This window comes from Phodopus roborovskii, unplaced genomic scaffold (assembly GCF_943737965.1).
Source record: "Phodopus roborovskii unplaced genomic scaffold, PHOROB, whole genome shotgun sequence".
NCBI classification, from domain to species: Eukaryota; Metazoa; Chordata; class Mammalia; order Rodentia; family Cricetidae; genus Phodopus; species Phodopus roborovskii.
Genome location: NW_026125295.1, coordinates 9,662,265 through 9,682,500, shown reverse-complemented (window position 1 = coordinate 9,682,500; position 20,236 = coordinate 9,662,265). Strand labels below are relative to the sequence as shown.

At 58.8% G+C, this 20,236-nt stretch overlaps 2 protein-coding genes across 3 annotated transcripts in view; both read right to left on the bottom strand.

The window, feature by feature from the left end:
• Klhl40 (kelch like family member 40) overlaps positions 1-1,919 on the bottom strand; it is a 4,886-nt gene extending 2,967 nt beyond the window's left edge. Inside the window, exons 1-2 of the mRNA XM_051202739.1 lie at positions 666-1,919; positions 44-204 (exon numbers count right to left, since the gene is read on the bottom strand). Coding sequence (XP_051058696.1) covers positions 44-204; positions 666-1,811 — 1,307 coding nt within the window. The 5' untranslated portion in view covers positions 1,812-1,919. The remainder of the gene's footprint in view (positions 1-43; positions 205-665) is intronic.
• Positions 1,920-12,136: 10,217 nt separating this feature from the next.
• Zbtb47 (zinc finger and BTB domain containing 47) lies at positions 12,137-19,906 on the bottom strand. 2 transcript variants are annotated; one of them, XM_051202727.1, is made up of 6 exons: positions 19,893-19,906; positions 15,218-16,708; positions 14,374-14,521; positions 13,423-13,538; positions 12,521-12,665; positions 12,137-12,426 (listed from the first exon to the last, which is right to left on the bottom strand). In XM_051202727.1, the coding sequence occupies exons 2-6, from the start codon at positions 16,625-16,627 to the stop codon at positions 12,152-12,154; spliced, it is 2,094 nt and encodes a 697-aa protein (XP_051058684.1). In that variant the 5' UTR covers positions 16,628-16,708; positions 19,893-19,906; the 3' UTR covers positions 12,137-12,151. The 2 variants fall into 2 exon arrangements, with proteins under 2 accessions (XP_051058684.1, XP_051058673.1); XM_051202716.1 differs by lacking the exon at positions 19,893-19,906 and adding an exon at positions 19,157-19,318.
• Between the last annotated feature and the right edge of the window lie 330 nt (positions 19,907-20,236).

Below are 20,236 nucleotides of genomic sequence, written 5' to 3'. Positions count from 1 at the left end.
CAGACCACCCTGTCCCCAAGGCAGCCTCAACACACCCACTTACAGCCTGTCGTAGCACAGCACGGAGTCCAGGCTTTCCTCGCTGTCCTTGAGCTCCCGGCCACCAACCACGTAGATGGCGTTGAGGGCCTCCCCCAAGCCGAAGAGGCAGCGCGGCGAGGGGAGTGGCGGCATCCCCAGCCACTCAGAGTCCAGGTGGTCAAACTGTGGACGGGCAGTGTCCTTGGGTCAGTCACCACCAACCTCTATACTAACCTGGCCCAGCTCAGCCAACTCCTACAGAGACTTCTTCCCTCTAAGAGGGAGGCCCTCTTGGGGCCTTGAGTCTTCAGGGACCCTCTGTTCTAGGCTTCCTACCCCTTAAAATCTATAAGCTTTTCTACCCCACCTGCACCTTACAGGCCCGAGGGCCCCGAATTGTGTGGGTGGACGCCTGCTTCACCAAGCGGGAAGGACAGTGACTGTCCCATGTACAGAGGCCCAGAGAGAGGAAACTCCACAGGGGAAGCCAACCTGGGCGAGCTGACCTTCAAGCGAGTGGCCGCTAATCAAAGGTCCTAGACCCAATGACAGCGCTCAAGTAGACACGGGTCCCTCCCACTCCCCAAGGCTGCCTCCTAGTACCCGGAACCCACTATTCCCTCCCTCCCAGGCTGACCAATCACCTGTAGAAAGTAAGCACTCATAGGGTACTCCTGGTTGTCCTCGTTGTAGAAGAGGCCACCGGCCACAAAGACCTGGTTCTCCTTGGTCACCAGGCTGACGTGGTTCTTGGGGATCTGGGTGGACAGGGACGCACAGTAGCACTCGTTGGCGGCTGGGTCGTAGGCCACAGCACCCTCCTCACTGATCATGAAGATGAGATCTTGCAGGAACATGCCGAAGCGCAGGGTGTCGTTGAGGATCCCAGGCAGCACACGTTCCTCTTCGTCCTCGGCCTTGGCGTCTGCTGCGCCCTGGTTGGCCTCCTTGGCCTTGGCTGTCTCCTTACCCTTCTTCTTCTTGCGCAGTGTAGTAAGGCGGCCCTCGTGGGCGTCCTTCACCATCTGAACCTTGCGCAACAGCTCGGGCTGGGCGCGCACGAGTGGGTGGCGCTCCACGCGGCTCTCCAGGAAGGCGCGAGGCAGCAGGCGGCAGCGAATGCTCTCGAAGACTATGGGCAGTGCGTGCTGATGCTCGGCCTGTGCCTCAGCATTGCCGCTGCCGGCCCAGCGCATCACCGCCTCGAACACCTCCTCCTCCTTCTCCACGTTGAGGCCGTCGCTGGAGATGATGGCGATCAGCTCGTCGGCCGAGAGCCCCAGGAAGTCATTGTCGCGCGCCACCAGCGGGAAGCGCGAGCAGATGAAGTCGCGCGCTGCCACCGCCAGGCGCGCGCAGTCTAGTAGGAGGCCGAGGCGGAAGACAGCCAGGCAATTGGCCAAGCACAGGCGCTTCTGCAGGAACGACACACAGATGGTGAAGATGGACGGGATCTGGAACCGGTGCGCCGCGGCGAACAGGTCCTGCACGCTTGCCTCGTCCAGCGCGATCTCCGATGTGTACAGGTAGTGCAGCACCTGGGACACCACGTCGGGCGACACCTCCTCCAGCCGCAGCTCTCCCGCGCCCTCGGGCTCTGCCAGAAAGCGCGCGCGGAAGTAGGGGCTGCAGGCGGCCAGTACCAGGCGGTGGCACGGGAACTCGCGCTCGCCCACGCGCACCACGCAGTCCAGGAACTTGCCATGGTCCAGCATGTCCTTGAGGCCGTCCTGAAGGAGCGTCTGCTGGTACAGCCGCTGCTCCTCCGCCTGCTCCAAGCCCAGCGTCATGGTGCTGCTCCCTAGAACCCAGCAAGCCTGTGTGTGACAAGGGCTGCTTTGCACACCTCTGCTGTCCTGTGGGGTGGTGCACTAACTGTGCAGCTGTCTGCACTGGTCTATATATAGAGGATGCTGGACCCTGTAAGAGGAGACACTAGGCCTCCTGACATGACGCACAGGGGACAGCTGGGCAGAGGCCCTCTCCCTGAGCAGCCTTGACTCAGCGCTGGGGCTCATGGGGCGGGGGTGGGGTGGGGTGGGGGAATATGTATGGGCCTTTCCAGAACTGGAAGGTCTCTGGGCTCTACTTGCCACCAGAACCCAGAGACGCCCATGGAGGAGCTCTGGCCGCAGGCTGAAGTCCGCAGAGCATGAAGCCCCTCTTCCCCTCTTCCAGGACTCTTCCTTCCTCCCTGCCTTCCGGTCTGTGTGCTCACAGCCTTCTTCGGAGAGCATGCCTCACGTGACCATTCCTGGTCACAGTGTGTTTGCACTTCCTGCTTGGTGAACATGTCCTTGGCAATCACTGTTAGAGTTGGCGCTGGCAGGCTTTCAAAATGGGAAGGGGTTCCTCTCTGCCCCAGCGCGGAGGCCTTCCCTTTCCTTAAAGAACCCCCTAAATCAATTAGGGTGGGCGTTTCTCTGTTGAGCCTCAGTTTCCCCTCCCGTCCAATGAAGGCCTCAGCTCAGGTAGGCTGAGGGCAAGAAACCCCGGGGTAGCATTGTTCCAGGGAGGACTCGGGGGTCTCAGGTCTGCGAGAAAATCGGTTGCTTAGGATTCTACTAAAATTTCCAGGGAATGATGTCCAAATAGTGGCATTTCCCCTAGTCTGAGTTGTGCTCAGGGGCTTTGCCCACCTGAGCCATTGCCCTTGGTCCCTTTAGGCTTATGGCCTCGGGCCCCTGCAGAGCCTGTACCTTGAGGAGTTGGGTTAAGATTGAGCATAGCCAATCTCGATGCACACCTTGCTCTGGACTCCTGTCCACCCCATAACCCACACATGGGCTTCAGCCTCCAAGAGTAACAACGCATTCCCCGAGCTCCAAAGACTGCAGCTGTGTGTTAAATTTAGCCCTGGGACACTGGTAGGAGGTGTAACAGAGCACCCCCCCCCATGCCTCTGAGTCATTTGTTTTTAACCTTGAGCTTGTGGGGGGATAGGAGAAAAGATGGGGGGGGCTGAGTCACCTCCCCTATGACTGCCTGTCCCTCATGAGTTGTGTTGCTAACAGTCACTCAGTCCTGTGGGCGCATACCAGGACAGGCTCCAGAGATGGGCCTCCCACCTCGCTGCAACTTCAAGGGTTATCTTAGGGCAGGCAGAGAGGGCTTCTCTCCAGGCTCTGGCCAGTGGGGCACTTCTAGATAACATCACCAATAATGGCTGGGTCTCACAGCTGCCACATAGCTGAGCCAGAGCAGACACGCCCATCTCTGACAACTTGGAGACCCCTCCCCAGGTCCGCGATCACAGCCTCACTTTCTGAAGACACTGACTAAAAATGAATTTATAGCCACCAGATGACTTAATGTCATATTTTAAGTTTATGACGGATCCTGCAGTGCTCAGTCCCCAGCAGGCTTCCCAGAAGAGTGTGTATACATGTGGCTCATTCACCCATCCAGAGCCCTACTGTGTGCTGTGGTTAACAGAGTTTAGCCGTGGCTGAGTCAGTTTTGAACACCGTCCTTTGGAGCTTTCGTCTGCTGGGGTGGGCATCATGGAGGGGAAGCCACAAACAAGCACCTCTGTGGACAGCAAGTGACTGTGAGCGCCGCAGAGGCAGGCGAGGCATGGGAGGTGACGGGATGTGACTGACAGGGGCAACAGAACTAAGTGGAATTGTTTCACTCGGCCTCCGGTGGGAGCAGATGACCCACATAGCAACGAGGCAGCGCAGGAAGGCTCATTCCTGCCACAACTGACCCCACAGGAACTGTCACACGGACGGAGCAGGAGCGCCATCACCAGCAAGCATCCAAGCGCGGTGTCCTGGGCCCGAAACTCATTTTCCCACTCAGAGACGGAAGGCTGGCCTGGGGAATTCCCTCTGGCCCCAGGCAGTACTGGCAGGCGTTAAAGATCTGCACAGCCTCTGACGATTACTCTGTGCTCTGAACCTGAATCCAGAGAAGCAGACCCCAGCTAGGCTGGGGGAGGGGCCGAGAGGGGGAGGGACCAGGCTGAGGGAAAAATAATTCAAGACAAGGAGCACTAGACTTAATCTGACTGCTTAGGCTTATTGAAATAAAAGATCTGAGAGAGGCAGAGACAGAGAGACAGAGACAGAGAGAGACAGACAAGGGGGGGAGGAAGAGGGGGAGGAAGGGAGACAAGCCAAAAGGTAAGTTCAGTAACAATAGCTGAAAACACCCAAAATTAGTAAGACAAACCAGGACAGGCAAGATGGCTCAAGGAGAAAGGCGTCTGAGGACCAGAGCTTGATACCTGGAACCCACATGGCGGGAAGACAACTGGGTCCCACAAGCAGACGGTGAACACCACAGTACAAACACCACACCACACACACACACACCACACATACACACCACACACACACCCACCACACATACACACCATACACACCACACACACACCACACACACACACACACCACACACATACACCACATACACACCACACACACACCACACACATACACACCACACACACCACACATACACACACACACCACACACCACACATACACACCACACACACCACACATACACACACACACACCATATACACCACACACACACACCACACACATACACCACATACACACCACACATACACACCACACACACACCACATACACATATACACACCACACACACCACACATACACACCACACACACATCCATCATAACACACACATACCACATACACACATGCCACACCACACATACAACACACACACACACACACACGCACAAAACACCACATACACATCAGTAAATTAAAATGTAAAAAAATATTTTTAAGACCCAAACCAACAGACTGAAGAAGGTAAGCAAACTGTAAACAGGACAGATGCAGGGAAATTGGTGCTTAAATGTATTATACTGAAAAACTTGAACAGAAAAGATAAAGACAGGTATGTGTGTGCCCTCTGAAGGGTGACGGGCAGCCATCTGAGTGACAGTGTCCCTCATCAGAAGTTATGGAAGCCACAGGAACTGGCACATTTTTAAAAAAGGCTCGAAAACCCATCAATCATGGGTTCAATACCCAGTGAAACTATCTGTCTGGGAAAGAATCCCAGGGAGTCAACTTTTTTGTTGTTTAAATATTTATTTATGGGCTCTGGGGAAGATGGCTCAGAGGTTAAGAGCACTGACCGTTCTTCCAGAGGTCCTGAGTTCAATTCCCAGCAACCACATGGTGGCTCAGAACCATGTATCATGAGATCTGGTGCCCTCTTCTGGCCTGCAGGCAGACATGCAGACATGCAGACAGAACACTGTATATGTGATTAAAATAATAATAAGTAAATAAATAAGAAAATTTGTTTGTGTAAGTGTGCTTTGTCGGCATATATGTATGCCGGCATGCCAGCAGAGGGCATCAGATCGCACTGTAGATGGTTGTGAGCCACCATGTCGTTGCTGGGAATTGAACTCAGGACCTCTGGAAGACAGGTGTGCTCTTAACTGCTGAACCATCTCCCCAGCCCAGGAGTTAACTTTTTTAAAATCCAGAAACAGAGGTCAGCAATAGGGCGCAGAGGGTAAGCCCGGGGTCCTAAGTGTGCCCCACCCGGCAGAAGAGAGAATTGACATTTTTACATTGTCTTCTGGCTTCACATGGGTGCATGGCATGACCCCATCACCAAACCAGGAATAGTGAGATGAACTTCCTGCCAGGCCCTGACGACCTGAGGTTCATCCCAGCCTGGCCCCTCCCCCAGCCTGGCCCTCCCCCAGCCTGGCCCTCCCCCAGCCTGGTCTGGGTCTGCTTCTGTGGCACAGCAGAGGAGAAAATGGTTCCCACAGGCTGGTCTCTGATGTCCGTATCCTCTCATGGCCTGTATATTTGGACACACACACCCCTAATAAATAAAATGTAAAAACACCCCCCAAACATACATGTAATAATTTTGTCCCCTCTTTACAGTCTGACATCTGCCAAAACCTGGATGAATGAACCTTGAAGACAGTGACCTCACTTGTATGAGTTAGTTCTCAGAGGCAGTAAGTTCTGGAGGCAGGCGGAAAGGATTTCAGACTGGGAAACTGAAAAGTTGAGGTGGTGAGGCTGCATACGGTGTGAGTTTGATGATGCTCTTCTGCACGCTCAACAGTGGTTAAAATGCAAAGCTTTGGGGCTGGGGAGACAGCTCAGCAGTTAATCGCCTGCCACAAAAGGCCGACGACCTGTGTTCAGAGCCATGTCAAAGCCCGATGCAGTAGTGTACCTGTCTGCAACTCACGTGCCTACCAGGAGATGGGAGGGGGAGACAGGAGGCTCTCTAGAGGGCAGCTGGCCTGGAACCCACATCGGAAGGATAAGATCTGCTCCCAAACAAGGTGGATGGTAAGGACTGACACCCAAGGCTGTCCTTCTCGGGTGCACTACGACACAATCTCACCGGCATTCATTCACATACATAAGCTCACACACAGTCACAACTCTTACCTGTGTTTTATCATCAGTAAACATACTTACTCATGTGCATACATGGTGAGGGGTATTATAACAGGGGGGAGTTCCTTGGCAATCCTGAGGCTGGATTTGACTCTCAGAGAATAAAATAAGTGAGTGTTGCTTAGTAATGTACACATGGGACTTGAGTGTTTGGGGAGACGCAGGAGAACAGCTTAGGTATTTTGGATCATGGAGTTGAGTCCTCGGCTTCAAGAACAAGACTCGTAAAAGGGAATTGTGAACAACTAAATCTCAAAACCAAACTTTTGTTCTACGAGAGCCTGGGTAAAAGCATGCTGCGATCTCCAGAGCCAGAGAACACGTCTGTAAGCACACTCCAGGTTCCACAGAAGATGGAGCAGCCACCACCCTCCCTTGGTTACGGCTGGGTTGCTTATGGTGGAGTTCGGTTCTTCTGAAAACTTAGCTGGTGTCCCTGTGTTCGGTGGCTCTCTGCTTTAGAGAGAGCAGGTTCTGCCACTGGTAGCCCTGGCCCTGATGAACAGTGACATGCGTCTGTCTACCTCTGAGAGCAGAAGAGGTGTGGTGCAGTTTTTACACAGCAAGTGCTTTGGACTCGGACAGATCTGGGATCTGATGCCTGTGTCCATTAGTGTCTGCTCACACAAGAGGCTCTGGTTCTTTGTGTCCTCATGTCCTGTGTCCTCATGTCCCCAGCACCACGGAAAGGGACAGACTGGGCAGCTATGGGGAGCTGCAGAGAGCTTGAGAACTGAGTTTTTACCCAGATCTCCCTGGGAGGCATGGGGTCTAGGCAAGGGGGGTGGAGAAGAGTTCAAGGCAGGTTCCTCCCACCCCGACAAGGCCTTGGAGATGCTGCTGCTGCCGCCGCCTTTTATCATAGACTCTCTCCACGCTTTATATTTTATACTCCCCACCCCCCAAAAAATAGCTGTATAAGAGTAGGGATATAGCTCGGTTGGTAATAGAGTGCTAACCTAGCATGCACAAGACCTCGGGCTGGGTCTCGAGTGCTGCATTTAACCCAGAGTGGTGGCACAGGCCTAGCATTCCAGCATGGGGGGGGGGGGAATGGAGGCAGGAGGCGAGTGAGAAGTTCAAGGTTGTATCAGCTACATAGTGTACCTGAGCTTGCACACACATGTACATACATGAATATGTGCACTGTACTGGCTGGTTTTGTGTCAACTTGACTCAACCTAGAGTCATCAGAGGAAGGAGCAGCAGCTGAGGAAAGGCCTCCCTGAGATCCAGCTGCAAGGCATTTTCTCAATTAGGGATCAATGGGGGAGGGGCCCAGCCCACCGTGGGCGGGGCCAGCCCTGGGCTGCTGCCCCTGGGTTCTATTAAGAAAGCAGGCTGAGCAAGCCAGTATGCAGCTCCCTCCAAGGCCTTGGTCTCAGCTCCTGCCCTGCTTGAGTTGTGCCCTGACTTCCTTTGGTGATGGGCTATGATGTGGACGTGTGAGCAGAATAAACCCTTCCCTCCCCAGCTTGCTCTCTGGCCATGGTGTTTAGTCATAGCTATAGAAACCCTCACTGAGACAGCGACTCAGAGCTCAAGTGAAGCTGGGCACAGTACTCGAACCTCAAGCCCCAGCAGGAAGTCCTTGGGAAGATGGGAGATGGTAGTGTGACAACTCTCAGGAGCTTACAGGCCGCTTAGCCTGGTCAACCACGTAGAAAAGCTAGAAATCCCGCTCCCATCCCAATAAACATGAAAACTGACACCGGAGGCCATGCGGACCTCTACATGTTCATGTCAGGACTCACACACATGAATGTGTACTCACAGGCACGCGCGCGCGCGCGCACGAACACACACACACACACACAAATACTGTATTCATCTGGGCTCAATCAATCCTCCTGCCTCAGCTTTCAGATGTCTCGATGCCCCTGGTTGAGTAGACTGCCTAGCAACCTGACCTCCAGAGACCAAGGCAAGGCACAGGAGAGGGTATTGCTGCCCACTATATTTCTAGAACTCTATTCATTCCAGCCGTTCACCAGGGTCCTCTTTCCTTTGAAGTAGGGCTTGGCCACGGAACCTTACATACTGACTTAGAAATATACCATCTCTGAAGGGCAGCATCGCTGTTCCCACCCTAGCTCATCCCGGAGAAACAAGTCAATATGAGTGTGGCACAGATTAACGTAACCTGTCATTCTGGGGCCCCAAAGCCTCTCCCACAGACCTCACAGGGTCATAGGTGTTCTGTCACAGAAGTGAGGGTGGCTTGTCACCACAGTGGGGTCCAGCCTCGCCTGAGTTACAGGACACAGCTAGGAAGCCATATCATAGCCTGGGAAGGCTGGAGAGCGCTGCTGACCCACAGTGCATGCTTTGTGCCAGGCATGCCGATACCAGGCATGCATAGATCAGGCACAGCCTTCCCAGCCAGGCTTCAAGACGGAGATAAGACAGCAACCTGGGCCCCAATCCTAGGGGAGTGCAAATGTTCTAGGCACTCTGACTGCTGACACCCGCAGCCTATTGGCACTCAGATGGATAAACCACACAGGTGAGAGAAAAGAATATAACAGGGTCTCCTCAAGAAGCCCACTCACAGCCCAGCAGTGGTGGCACTCAGGAGGCAGAGGCAGGCGGGTCGCTGTGAGTTCAAGGCCAGCCTGGTCTACAGAGCGAGTTCCAAGACAGCCGAAGTGACACAGAAACCCTGTCTCGAAAAACCAAACAACAATGGAAATCCCCTCACATCACAGCTTGCTTTGAGTCTTAGGCCTTTTTGAGACCGGGTGTCAATTCCATAGGGCAGGCTGCCCTAGAACTCATTGCGTAGCCAAACGTGGCTTTGAACGCCTAACCCTCTAGCCTCTGCCTCCCAAGTGTGGGTGTTACAGACACATTCTTCCACATCTAGCTTTCAAGACTGTGTTGGGCACAACCTGTTTCTTCTGAAGCAGGAGGCAGCCACCCCACAGGAGTCTGCATAGACACTGACCTGCCCACAGCCTCCCACACCAGGCCTCCGGGTCTAAGGTAGTCTGCAGCTGTGGGCAGGGTGACAGATCCCAGTTGTGGAGGCCTATGTCTCCAGGGACGGGAATTCTAGGCAGAGCATGAGTGCCAGGGGGCTGGGCTGGGGGACGAGGGGTTCAGGCCCTGGACTCTCATGGGTACCGCTTTGGGGGTTATCATCTCAGCAGACACCAGAGCTTCAGTTTCAGGCCCTTCTGTGTCTGCGTAGCCCTTGCTGGGGGACAGGTGAGCCCCACGAATGCCCTAAAAGCCTCGAGGGGCGGGTGGTGAGATGATGGGACACCTGCCACCTGGCTCAGGGCTGCAGCATTTAAAGAAGAAGCTGGGCCAAAGGCCAGGAGCGGTACCGAGTTTATTCCCCATCGCGCCTCTCCCCCAAGCGCCGCGCCTGCTGTCCCCACCCTGAGACCACGGGGATGTCACACAACAACTGGCCATTACGGCTCTACACATCTGTGTCTGGCCTTCTTGCCACCACCTAGACCCCTGGGAGGCGATACGGAGGCGGTCACCCCTGGGTTCAGGGCCCGCCATGCCTCCATGGAGGCTCCTTAACAGCTGCTCCAAGACCAGAGCAGCCTGCTTCACCTCAGCAGTCTCCCCAGAGGTGATGGTCCCAAGGCCACTGCCTCTCGGGTGGGCCTGGGAAGTTGTCACCACGCTCAGCTCCCTCATACCAGCATTCAGCCACTTGACCCATCTTTTTTAAAAATAAAGCATAAAAGCTGTCGAGACAAGAACCCCAACTCCACGGCACGGAGAGGCACACCGGAGCTCCCCGTGGGGTGAAGCATGTAGCACCAGGTTCACAGTGGCCTTGGGGAGAGAGGGCTGCACCCACTTTCCACACAGCACCCACCCCAGCCAGTGCCCCCGGGGGAGAGGTGTGTGAAACCCATCACCCGGGACGGGGTTCCATCCCCAGGCCCTACCCTTCAGACTGCTGCTTATTGAAGAATGGCCCGACAGACCAGGGTCCTAACCCCATGAAGGCCACCAGGGCCAGCAAGAGGCTAGGACGGTGGGGAACCCTGGAGGTCAACTTTTCTTTTCTTTTAATGTAAGCCAGCTCTGGAGAGTGGCCAGGCACTGGGGTCAAAGGTTAGGAATAGCAAGAGGCAGGGAAGGGGTCCCTGAGGACGTCGGAAGCCCAGAGATCAAGGGGGAGAACAGGTAGGAGCTGGAAGCCCAACCTTGGGCATCGAGGCAGGAGTCTGCAGCCAAAGGGGAAGCCTTCGTTTCTGAGCCAGGGCGCCACCTGTCTCCCCCATGGACACAGCGGGACCTGAGGCTATGCTTGCAGCCTGACTCTCCAGGCTGGGAAAGGGTGTCTACACCATGGACCCTGATCCTAGCCCAGAGGACAGCCGAGTCAGCAGGGCACCTTGGGCCTGCCCACATCTGTACAGAATAAAGTGCTTAGTTTATTGATGATTAAAATGTCCCCAGCCCTCCGTCCCAGCTCCATGGGCCTCTGAGGCCAGAGGGGTTTGGTACCCTCTGCCAGTCCCCTGGGGCACAGGGTCCCTTCTCACTGTGGCCGTGCTGGGGCGGTGGTGATGGGCGGGAATAAGGTGCGATGTGACAAACAGAAGCTTATGAACAGTGGGTGGACCAGAACTAGGAAACGTAGCTCATGGGAACTTTCTCCCAATTAAACGCAGGAATAAGGACATTAAATGACAACAGAGAAGAGTCACCTATTAGCGCCTGCCTCCCAAGGGCAAGCATTGGGCACTGGCTGAGCTCCTGCGGGGCCTACAGGCACTGGCTTCTCTCCCTGGCTGGGCTGTGGCACACCAGACAGCGTAGCGTGCAGGAGGGATCAGAAGCCAGCCAGAGGCAGGCAGTGGCCTGGCCCCAGGAGAAGAGGAGCCTGGTGTGGGCCTCGGGGGAACAGACACAGCTGCACGTGTCTCCTGGTGGGGGAGTCCAGCCAGGCAGGCTGGTGAGGGACAGGGGTGCCCCGTGGACAGCTCCTTGTCCCCTGACACACAGATAGCACCGTGAAACCCTGAACTACTTGCCTGAGGCTCCCGTAGGGCCTACCCCTGGGCTCTCACTCCCCTGCAGGAACCCTGGAAGCTGGGCTAGGGAAGTCAGCTCCTCCACCCCCTGAAGGCTTGGCCCCCAGCTCCCAGAGAGAATCGTTCCAGGATTTGGGGCTCTTTACAAGTCCAGCACAGGCTGAGGATCCCTGAGCCTGCCTGGCAGGGATATGACTAGGAAAAGAAACCCATGGGGGCCAGCCCCCACCTGTCCCACACAGAGGGAGTCTGCAGCCTGTCACTACCCTACCCTGCCATGCCTCCCCGGCCACAGGCCTCCTGGTGGGGCCTCCACAACTCCCTTCAACAGGGGTGCAGCCAAATTCTTGCCAAACCATCCCGTCCTAGGGAGTGAGTTAAGGGCACGGGAAGCTGGGGCGAGCACGTGAGGCTGACCCAGGCCCTGCCTGGCTCGTGGCCATGTCTGAGCCCAGAGCCCCCCCCTGCCCTGTATCTGTTGCCTCCGGCTCCCCTCACCTGGAGGGGAGTAGTCAACCGGTCCCTCTCTGTTCCTTCACTCCCAAAGACAAGGAGGAAAACCTGCGAAGAGCTGCAGAAGGGACATCCCAGCATGCACCAGGACCCAGTGCCGGGGCAGCCAGCTGCGGCACAGCGCCCGGCCTGTGTCCCTGCCGTCCCCGGCCTGGAGGGCCTTGCTGGGGGTCAGTTGGTGTCCAGCCTGGGAGCGGCAGTGGAGAAGAGCGGGTTTGTGGGCTGCAGGTGCGTGACGGGCAGGGCGGCGGGGTCGCTGGGCAGTGGGTGGCTGACCCGGAAGCATTTCTCCTTGTGTGCCTTCAACATGTTAGAGAAGCGAAAGCGCTGGCCACACACGTCACATGGGTAGGGCTTCTCTCCCGTGTGGGTGCGCCGATGGCGCTTCATGTTGGGGCGGCTGGTGAAACTCTTGCCACAGATCTCACAGATATATGGCTTCTCCCCTGCAACGGAGGGCGACAAGGGCGTTAGGGCCAGCTCTAACTCCCACCCCACCAGGGGCAAACCAAGGCCCACGCAGAGGGTTTGGACACACACCTGTGTGGGTCTTCATGTGCTCATCGAAGTACTGCTTCATGTTGAAGTCCTTGCCACACCACTGACACATGAACTGCTTGTGGCCAATGTGGATGCTCATGTGTGACCGCAGCTGGTACTTGTACTGGAAGCGTTCATTGCAGTTCTGTGAGGAGAGGAAGAGCTGCAGACGTCCTCGCCCTGCTTCACCCAACCTGATACTGTGCAAGCGTATGTGTGTCTATGTGTGTGCACATGTGTGTATGCATGTGTATGCTTGTATGTGTGTGCATGTGCACTTTTGTGTGTGCATTGTGTGCATGTGCGCGTGCATGTATGCGTGCAAGTATGTGCATGCATGTGTGTGTCTCTGTGTGTGTGCATACATATGTGTGTATGTGTGTGCATGTGCACATATCCATACCGACAGATGTACCTGTGTGGTCAACCTCTGGAATTTCCTCAGGGGCCCTGCTCCTTAGCTGTTTTTGAGACAGGGTCTCTCACTGGCCTGGATTTTGTTTAGGCCATGCTGACTGGCCAGTGAGCTGCAGGCACCGCCATCTCTGCCTCCCCTCCCCAGCACTGGGTTACCAGCATGTTCCTCCATGCCCAGCTTTAATTTAGTAAAAGCAACATAAACAAACAAACAAACAAAACACCAGGATTGAAGCTCAGGTTCTCACACCTGCAAAGTGAGCATTTTCCCGACTGTCTCCCCAGCCTTCCCTTGGGTTGGTTTGTTCCTTACACACACACACACACACACACACACTGACTCATTGTGTGTCTGAGGCTGATCTTGATCTGCTCAGGCAGCATCTGCCTCTGACCTCCCTTGCTCCCCACCCCTGAAGGTGGGGTAGGTGGAGGTGGGTGGGACCACCGGGGGACCCCCGCAGCCAGCAGGAAGCAGAGCTCACCTCGCAGCGGAAAGGCTTCTCCCCGGAGTGCTGCAGCGAGTGCACCTTGAGGGACATGCTGCGTTTGAAGGACTTCCCACAGGTCTCACAGGTGAAGGGCATGTCCTTGGTGTGGGCTGCGGGTGGGCACGGCCGTCACTTCTCCAGGGCACCCACCTCAGCCCCCACTCCCAGACCCGCCACACTTTCCTGGGGGGTGGGTGGGTGTGCTGAACTCATGAAGGCCAGTGAAGACGTCTGGAGACAGCCCTCCCAGCAGGGACCACCAACCTTGTTACCCAGCATGCTCCTGGCCAAGACCTAGGCTCCAGGGTTCCAGGCTCATCTAATTTATACTGTCGAGTGGGGGAAAGGGAGGCCAGGGCCATTTGTCTATTTGATCCTCCTCCCTGGAGTGTGGAGCCCAGTTGAGCCCAGTTGAGAAAAGGTGACCACAGGAACTCCAGACACTCACAGCCAGGCCCACCTGAAGGGTGTGTGGCCTTGCCTGAACATGGGTGGCTGTCACACCTGGGGAGGCCGCCTTACTGTATCCAGGTGTGAGCCCTGGGGGAGGTTGTATTCAAGAGAAGCCTGCTGCCCTGTGAGGGCCAGAAGGTGAGACAAAGCGTGAGGAGCCTAACGGCTGTCATGAGGACACAGGACTGTGCCAGCCCACGAGGAATTGGGGCAATTCAGGAAGCTTTTCCCGTCCACAGCTGGACAGAACCCCTCGGCAGGATCCACAGCCTGGCCAGCAGTGTGCCAGCTGGATCCCCCCCCCCCCCCGCCAGCTTGCCGGGTGTCCTGACACACTGGGCAAACTGCCCATCTGTGCGCCGCTGCCCCCAACCCTTTCCACCACCTGGGTACAGTCCCTTCTGACTGTGTATGTGGGTGCATGTGCACCCACCACATACACACAGTCTGCCCATCCTCCGCCCACGCCTGCCCCGCCCAGCAGGGACTCACCGACCATGTGCTTACGCACATGGGCCATGGTGTAAAACTTCTTCTCACAGATCTCGCAGGAGAATTTCTTCTCGGCGTAGCCGTGCACGATCTTGTTGTGCTCGTGCAGGGACCAGAGTTTCTTGAAGGCTTTGCCACATGTTACGCACTGCGGGGAAAGGAACAGAGCTCTGGGGGGGGGGGGCGGCGACCCGGGGCTGGCTTCAGCCTCAGTTTACCCATCTGAAAAGGGCTGATGCTCCGAAGCTGGGCTGACTCGCCCCATACCTACGCACGTGACCGCTGGGGTCCCCTTCTTAGGCCTCCCCAGGCACTGAAAGCTAGGTGGATTGAGGGTGGCTCTCATCCCAGCAGAAACCCCAGAGGCAGGAGGCCATGGGCTTGGTAGGAAGGAGTAAAGGCTTTACCCCCTTGAGCAGGAATGGTGGAGAAACAGCCCAGGGGCAGGAAACAGGTGCACAGAGTGGGGGATAGGCAGGGCACCGGGACACCGTCCCCACAGGCATCACAATTAGCAATTAGTTAGGGTAATTAACACCCGCCTACCTGTGGCCTTTTTTTTCCCTCCCTCCTGGGCCAGAAAATTAGCTGGCCCCGTGTGTGCATGAGCACACACAGTTGTGCATGCACACGCATGCTGGGGTGTGTTCAGACCAATGCATTCCATAATCTCCCACGCTTCCTCCTGTGCACACACAGCCTTGCTGCCCTTGTCCCCTGGCGAGGGTGCTGCCACATCCTCTGTTCATGACTCTGTGGGCCAGAGCCCAGCCCCACCTGCCTCCTCCTTAGAGCAAGCCTGGCCTGGCTTGGCTCAGGAGACGGTCTGGGCGGCGGGTCTCACCTGGATGTTGCGCTCGCAGTCTGTCTGGCGATGCAGCTGCAGCTCACTCTCCAGCAGGAAGCGCTTCCCACACTGGCCGCAGATCTGCATGCGGCTGTGGGTCACGTTCATGTGCTTCTCCAGGTACCAGCGGTTGTTGAAGACCCGAGGGCACTTCTGGCAGGGATGTTGCTGTTTCTCCTCCAGCTTCACCTTGGCCCCCAGCCCATCAGCTGCCTGGGTTGCAGGAGCAGCTCCAGAGGCCTTGGGCTTCTTCCCACCTCTGCGCCCGGCCTCCTCTGGCTCAGGAGTGGCTCGGCGCTGAGTGTTCTGTCCCCGGGACCGTGTGGACATGCGGCTGTGCAGCGGAGGGTCCTCCTGGCTGCCTTGACACCCTGCAGGACCTGCAGGATCCTGCCTGCCTTCAGCCTCCCCCTCTTCCTCTGAACTCTCTGCATCCTGCTCGCTCTGGCCATCCTCTTCATCTTCATCCTCCTGCTCACTGGGCCCTTCCTCATCTTCCTCCTCTCCCTGGCTGCCTCCTTCTTCTTCCTCCTCCTCTTCCTCCTCCTCCCCTCCACTCCCTCCTCCTTCTTCCTCCTCCTCTTCTGAATGTTCCTGCATCCCATCCTCCTGGCCCAGCACCACAGTGGCCCCAGCGCCTGGCTTGCCCTCAGGCCCAGTGGACACATGCAGAGTTTGGTTATTGAGATTCACCTCCACAATGATCTGTGATTGCTCCTGGCGCCCATAGGTGCCCGAGGCACCCAATCCTGGCTCCACACCCTCTCCACTTTCTAGCTTGCACAGGCTACCAGGGGCCTCGGCCTCCTCAGGCGCCCCTTCCTTTTCCTCCTTGAAGAGGAGCGGCTGTGCCGGCCCAGGAGCAGCAGAATCCCCAGCAGAGTCCCCAGTGGTCCCTGCCCCGTCCTCCACGCGCACAGAGTAGGGGTCCGGGCCCTCTCGGGCGTAGATCTTCGGTAGGCCCGGGGTGTCCGCCTCCTGCTTGATGTCACAGTAGTAGGGTGGTGGAGGCATCGGGGCGCAGCTGGCCGCTGGCTGTGGCAGGGCCACGGGGCCCGAGGGCGCCAGGGAGCGGGCGTCCAGCAGCTCCTGGCAGGAGGCTGCGATGTCCGCCATCTGCAGCAGCGAGGCCGCACTAAGAACCTCGTGCACGTTGGCGGCGTTCACCAGCAGCTTGGACGTGTAGATGAAGTTTAGGATCTGCTGCAGGCCCCCGGGCGCCAACGCCTCAAGAGACAGCTCGACCCGTTGCAGCTGCTTGTTCTGCGTGAACAGCGAGTGGAAGAACTGGCTGTAAGCAGCCAGCACGCCCTTGTGTGCGGGGAACACGCTACGCTGAGGCACCAGCACCAGGTCCACGTCGCACAGGTCTGGCTGGAAGAGGCGCTGCTCGTTCAGGCGGCCCATCAAGCAGGCGAAGTGTAGGGCCACGTCCTCCACCAGCGAGAACTCTGCCGCCGGGGAGTCTGTAGTCTTCTCCACCAGCAACTGCGGGGCGAGGACACAGGAAGGTGAGGGACGGCCACTGCCCAGCCCTGCCCAGCCCTGCCCTCAGTGGGGGCGCTATCAGAAGAAACGATCTGATTCATTCATGGTGGTGTGTGTGTGTGTGTGTGCGCGCGCGCATGCGCGCGCGCGTGTCAGAAACGAGGCAGGGACAGCTGCTCTTATGGCTACACTGTCCTGGGACCCGTGCCCAGGTGGCCACTCTGGGCCTCCTCCCTTAGCTCTTCTGTGCACACCTGTCCAGATAGGTAGGGAGCCCAGAGCTTCCTGGGAATGTGGGGCTTTTCGAGAAGCCCGTCCTGGAGGACCGGGGTCACCCCAAGATCCTTATTCACTGTGCCCCTACTGGGCTTCGGTCTGTTCCTCAGTGTGTTCTGAATGTCCCACCACACTGATGGGAAGAGAGCTTGACCGATGGTGAACGAACGACCGGAAAGCAGGGAACACAGCTTCTGCCACAGCGCCTGGGGGATGCGCTGAGACAGAGGCCAGCAGAGGACTTTAGGGTCACGGAAGACAACAGGTGGGAAACCCCCAGACCTAGTCCATCATTCCTCACACCCCCGCCCACAGCAGCTCCTTGCACCTCGGGCCCTCCGGCCCTCCGGGGAGGATGAGCTGTGTTCTCTGTTCACCACACTCCCAAAGGACACCTCAGTGAGGCTGGGATGATGCCTAGGCCTAGAAGCTCCAAGATGACTCTGCCTTGGAGGCCATACCGCCTGGACAGCCCCAGGGGCCTCAGAGACCACTAGACAAGACTGCCGGAGGACTCCTAGAAGTTGGGTGACAGAGACTGGCCTGCCGTATCCCTGCCTTAGGGTCTGGGGCTCAGCAGATTTCACTGGCTAGTCCAGCCCCACACAGGCCAGCTCCTCAGCTCTGCCTGGCGAGGTAAAAGCCATGTCTGAGTGCCGATTTGTCCCAGTGGGGAACATAGGCCCACTATCTTCCTCAGAGGTCCAAGGGTGAAGCTGCCCCGTGAGGCTATTCCCCTGTGAGCACTGAGTGGGCCAGACAGGCAGGACTGGACCTGAGCTCCCTTGTCACCATCTGAGGGAGAGCCCCAGGAAGCCTTGAGAACTTCGTCCTTCCAGACAGCATCTAGGGCATGCCTATGTTGCTCTCAGCTGACAGAGGACATCACTTTCCTCAAGCTCCCCCCACCACCCAAAAGCCACCCATCGTTTGACTCCGCCCCTGGTCCATCTAGCTGGGACGTGGCATGGGGCCCTGCCCATGCCTCTCCTCTGACTCACTCTGATTCACCCTCTAGGACCAATCCCTGCAGCACAGATGGAGAAACTGAGGCCCGAAGGGGCATTGCCCCATGGAGCTGTGGCTGTCCTGCTCTGCCTGGGTACCCCTTCATTCTGGCTGGGACGCTCAAGTTCTGAAAGTGAGGTGGGGTGAAGGTCTGGGGTCTGTGAGCCATCCAAGCATCTAACACACAGACACCACTGCACCTGCAGATGACTACGGAGGGGACAGATGGTGGCCCTGAAGGGCCTGCAAACCACAGACCCCACGCCTGGATCCTTTACAGAACCCTCCCACCCCACCAGGCCCCACCTGCTTGGAAAGGACAACCTGAGCCTGGCAGGACCCCATGCATTTCTAAAGCCACTTCCTAGCCTAACACCGCCAGCTTAGTGGCAGGGCCCAGCTGTGGGCAGGGCCCCTCCCACGCAGTGCCCACCAGCTGTGGGGCTCTGGCCAGATGCTTCTGCTCCCTGAAACTGAGGAGGCCTCTCTCCACCTGGCTATGCCAGCTCCAGCAGCCGCCCTCCCCTCTGGGGGAGGGGGCCACCTGCAGAAGCCGCTAAGCTGTTGAGTTCCGAGGGCCATCTGGTGAGACCTGGGGACAGTCAAGCCATCCGGTCTTCCCTGGGCAGCGTGGGAGAGCCCAAGCCGAGCAGGGGTACGGGCTTGTGACTTCTGGATGCCTGCCTTGGAGAGGCCTGGCTCAGAGACAGCAGGGGACCGGCCCAAGGTCACACAGGAGTCTCCACTCCAGCTGCGGGCGCCCCCCGCCCTTGGTGCGCGCAGTCCCAATCTCCGGCAGGGCCGCTGCAGCGCCCACGTGGCCCAAGGCCCGGGCGGGAATCCGACCCCCCCTTCCCCCCCCCGTTACCAGCCCCGGGGCGGCGCCGTCCGGGCGCAGAGAAGCGCCCCCCTCCGCCCGCGCACAGCAAGACCTCGGCCTTTTGCGCCCGCGCCCGCACCCCCCACCCCAGGAATTTCAACCCCCAGCCGCGCCACCGCGTCGCACTCCCGGCCGGCGGACACCCAGCCCAGAGGGTCGAGGACCCCCGGGGGAGGGTCCGGGTCGCTCCTGCCCCCGGATCGGGTCCCGCGGGACCCTGCGCTCCGAAAGGCGGCGCTCGCAGGTGGGCGGATAAGCGGGGGGACAGGCAGGGCCCTGCGTACCATGGTGCCGCGGCGCTGGGAGCTCACAGGGCCCCGCAGGATCGCGCTGCCCCCGGCGGCCGGGCCCGGGCCGCCCCATGAAGCGCCGCGCTGGGGGCCGCCCCCGCGACCATGGCCCCGGGGGCGCGGCCGGGCGGGCGGGCGGGCGGGCGGAGGCGCAGGGCCGCGGCGAGTCCGGCCCGAGCAGCTGCGGCCCTGGAGCCTCGGGCGCGGCGGGCGGGGGGCGCGGGGCGCCGATTGGAGCCCGCGCGTCAGCTGGGGCCGCCGTCTGGACGCTTAAAGGGCCAGGCCGCCCTGCGTGCGGGCTAGGGGCGCGATCGCGCGTGGTGCGTGCCGTCCCGGTGCGGCTGCCCCGCAGAGAGCCCCGGGCAGGGCCGGGCCGGGCCGGGCCGGGCGGGCAGGGCGGCAGCTGACGTGGGAGCGTTTGAACCGCGCGACCCCACCCTCCCGCGCTGAGCCCCTCTCTGCGGGGAAGTTCGCCCGGGAGTCTAACCCGCGTGTCCTCCCGCTGCTCCACGGGGGCGGGGCCGGGGCGGGCGTGAGGTCACGGAGCTGGGCGCGCCGGCCCCCGACCCACCTGCTCCCTTGAGCTCGGAGACGCCGAGGGCCCGAGCCCCGCACCCCAGCCACGCTCACCACCCGCCCCGTGGCCCCGGCTGCTCCGATTGGGGGTGAGTCTGGGGTCCCCAGCTGCTCCGGCCTCCCACGCGGTTTGCTCTGCACCCCTGGGACCCACCTGGTGGCCTTTGGCTGCGCTGGGCCTCCGAGCCGCCGCAGCCGCAGCCGCAGCCGCAGCCGCAGCGAGAGAAGCCTTTCAGATGACCTGCCCGGGACAGCCGGGTGGGGGGCCGGAGGCCCAGGCCCGGCCGGCCGAGCGGCCTCTCCGCGCAGCCTCCGCCGGGGAGATGCAGCCCGGCTTGCGGAATGCTGCTCTGGCACCGGCTCCGTGGGGGCAGGGGGCTGGCTGTGCTGGCAGGAGGCAGCGAAGGAACGCTGCCAGTGTGAGCGGCGGCAGGGCGGGACCGCGGGCTTCCACCGTGGTCTCTCCTTCGGACTCCCCGCACCCCTGCCCAGCGGCCG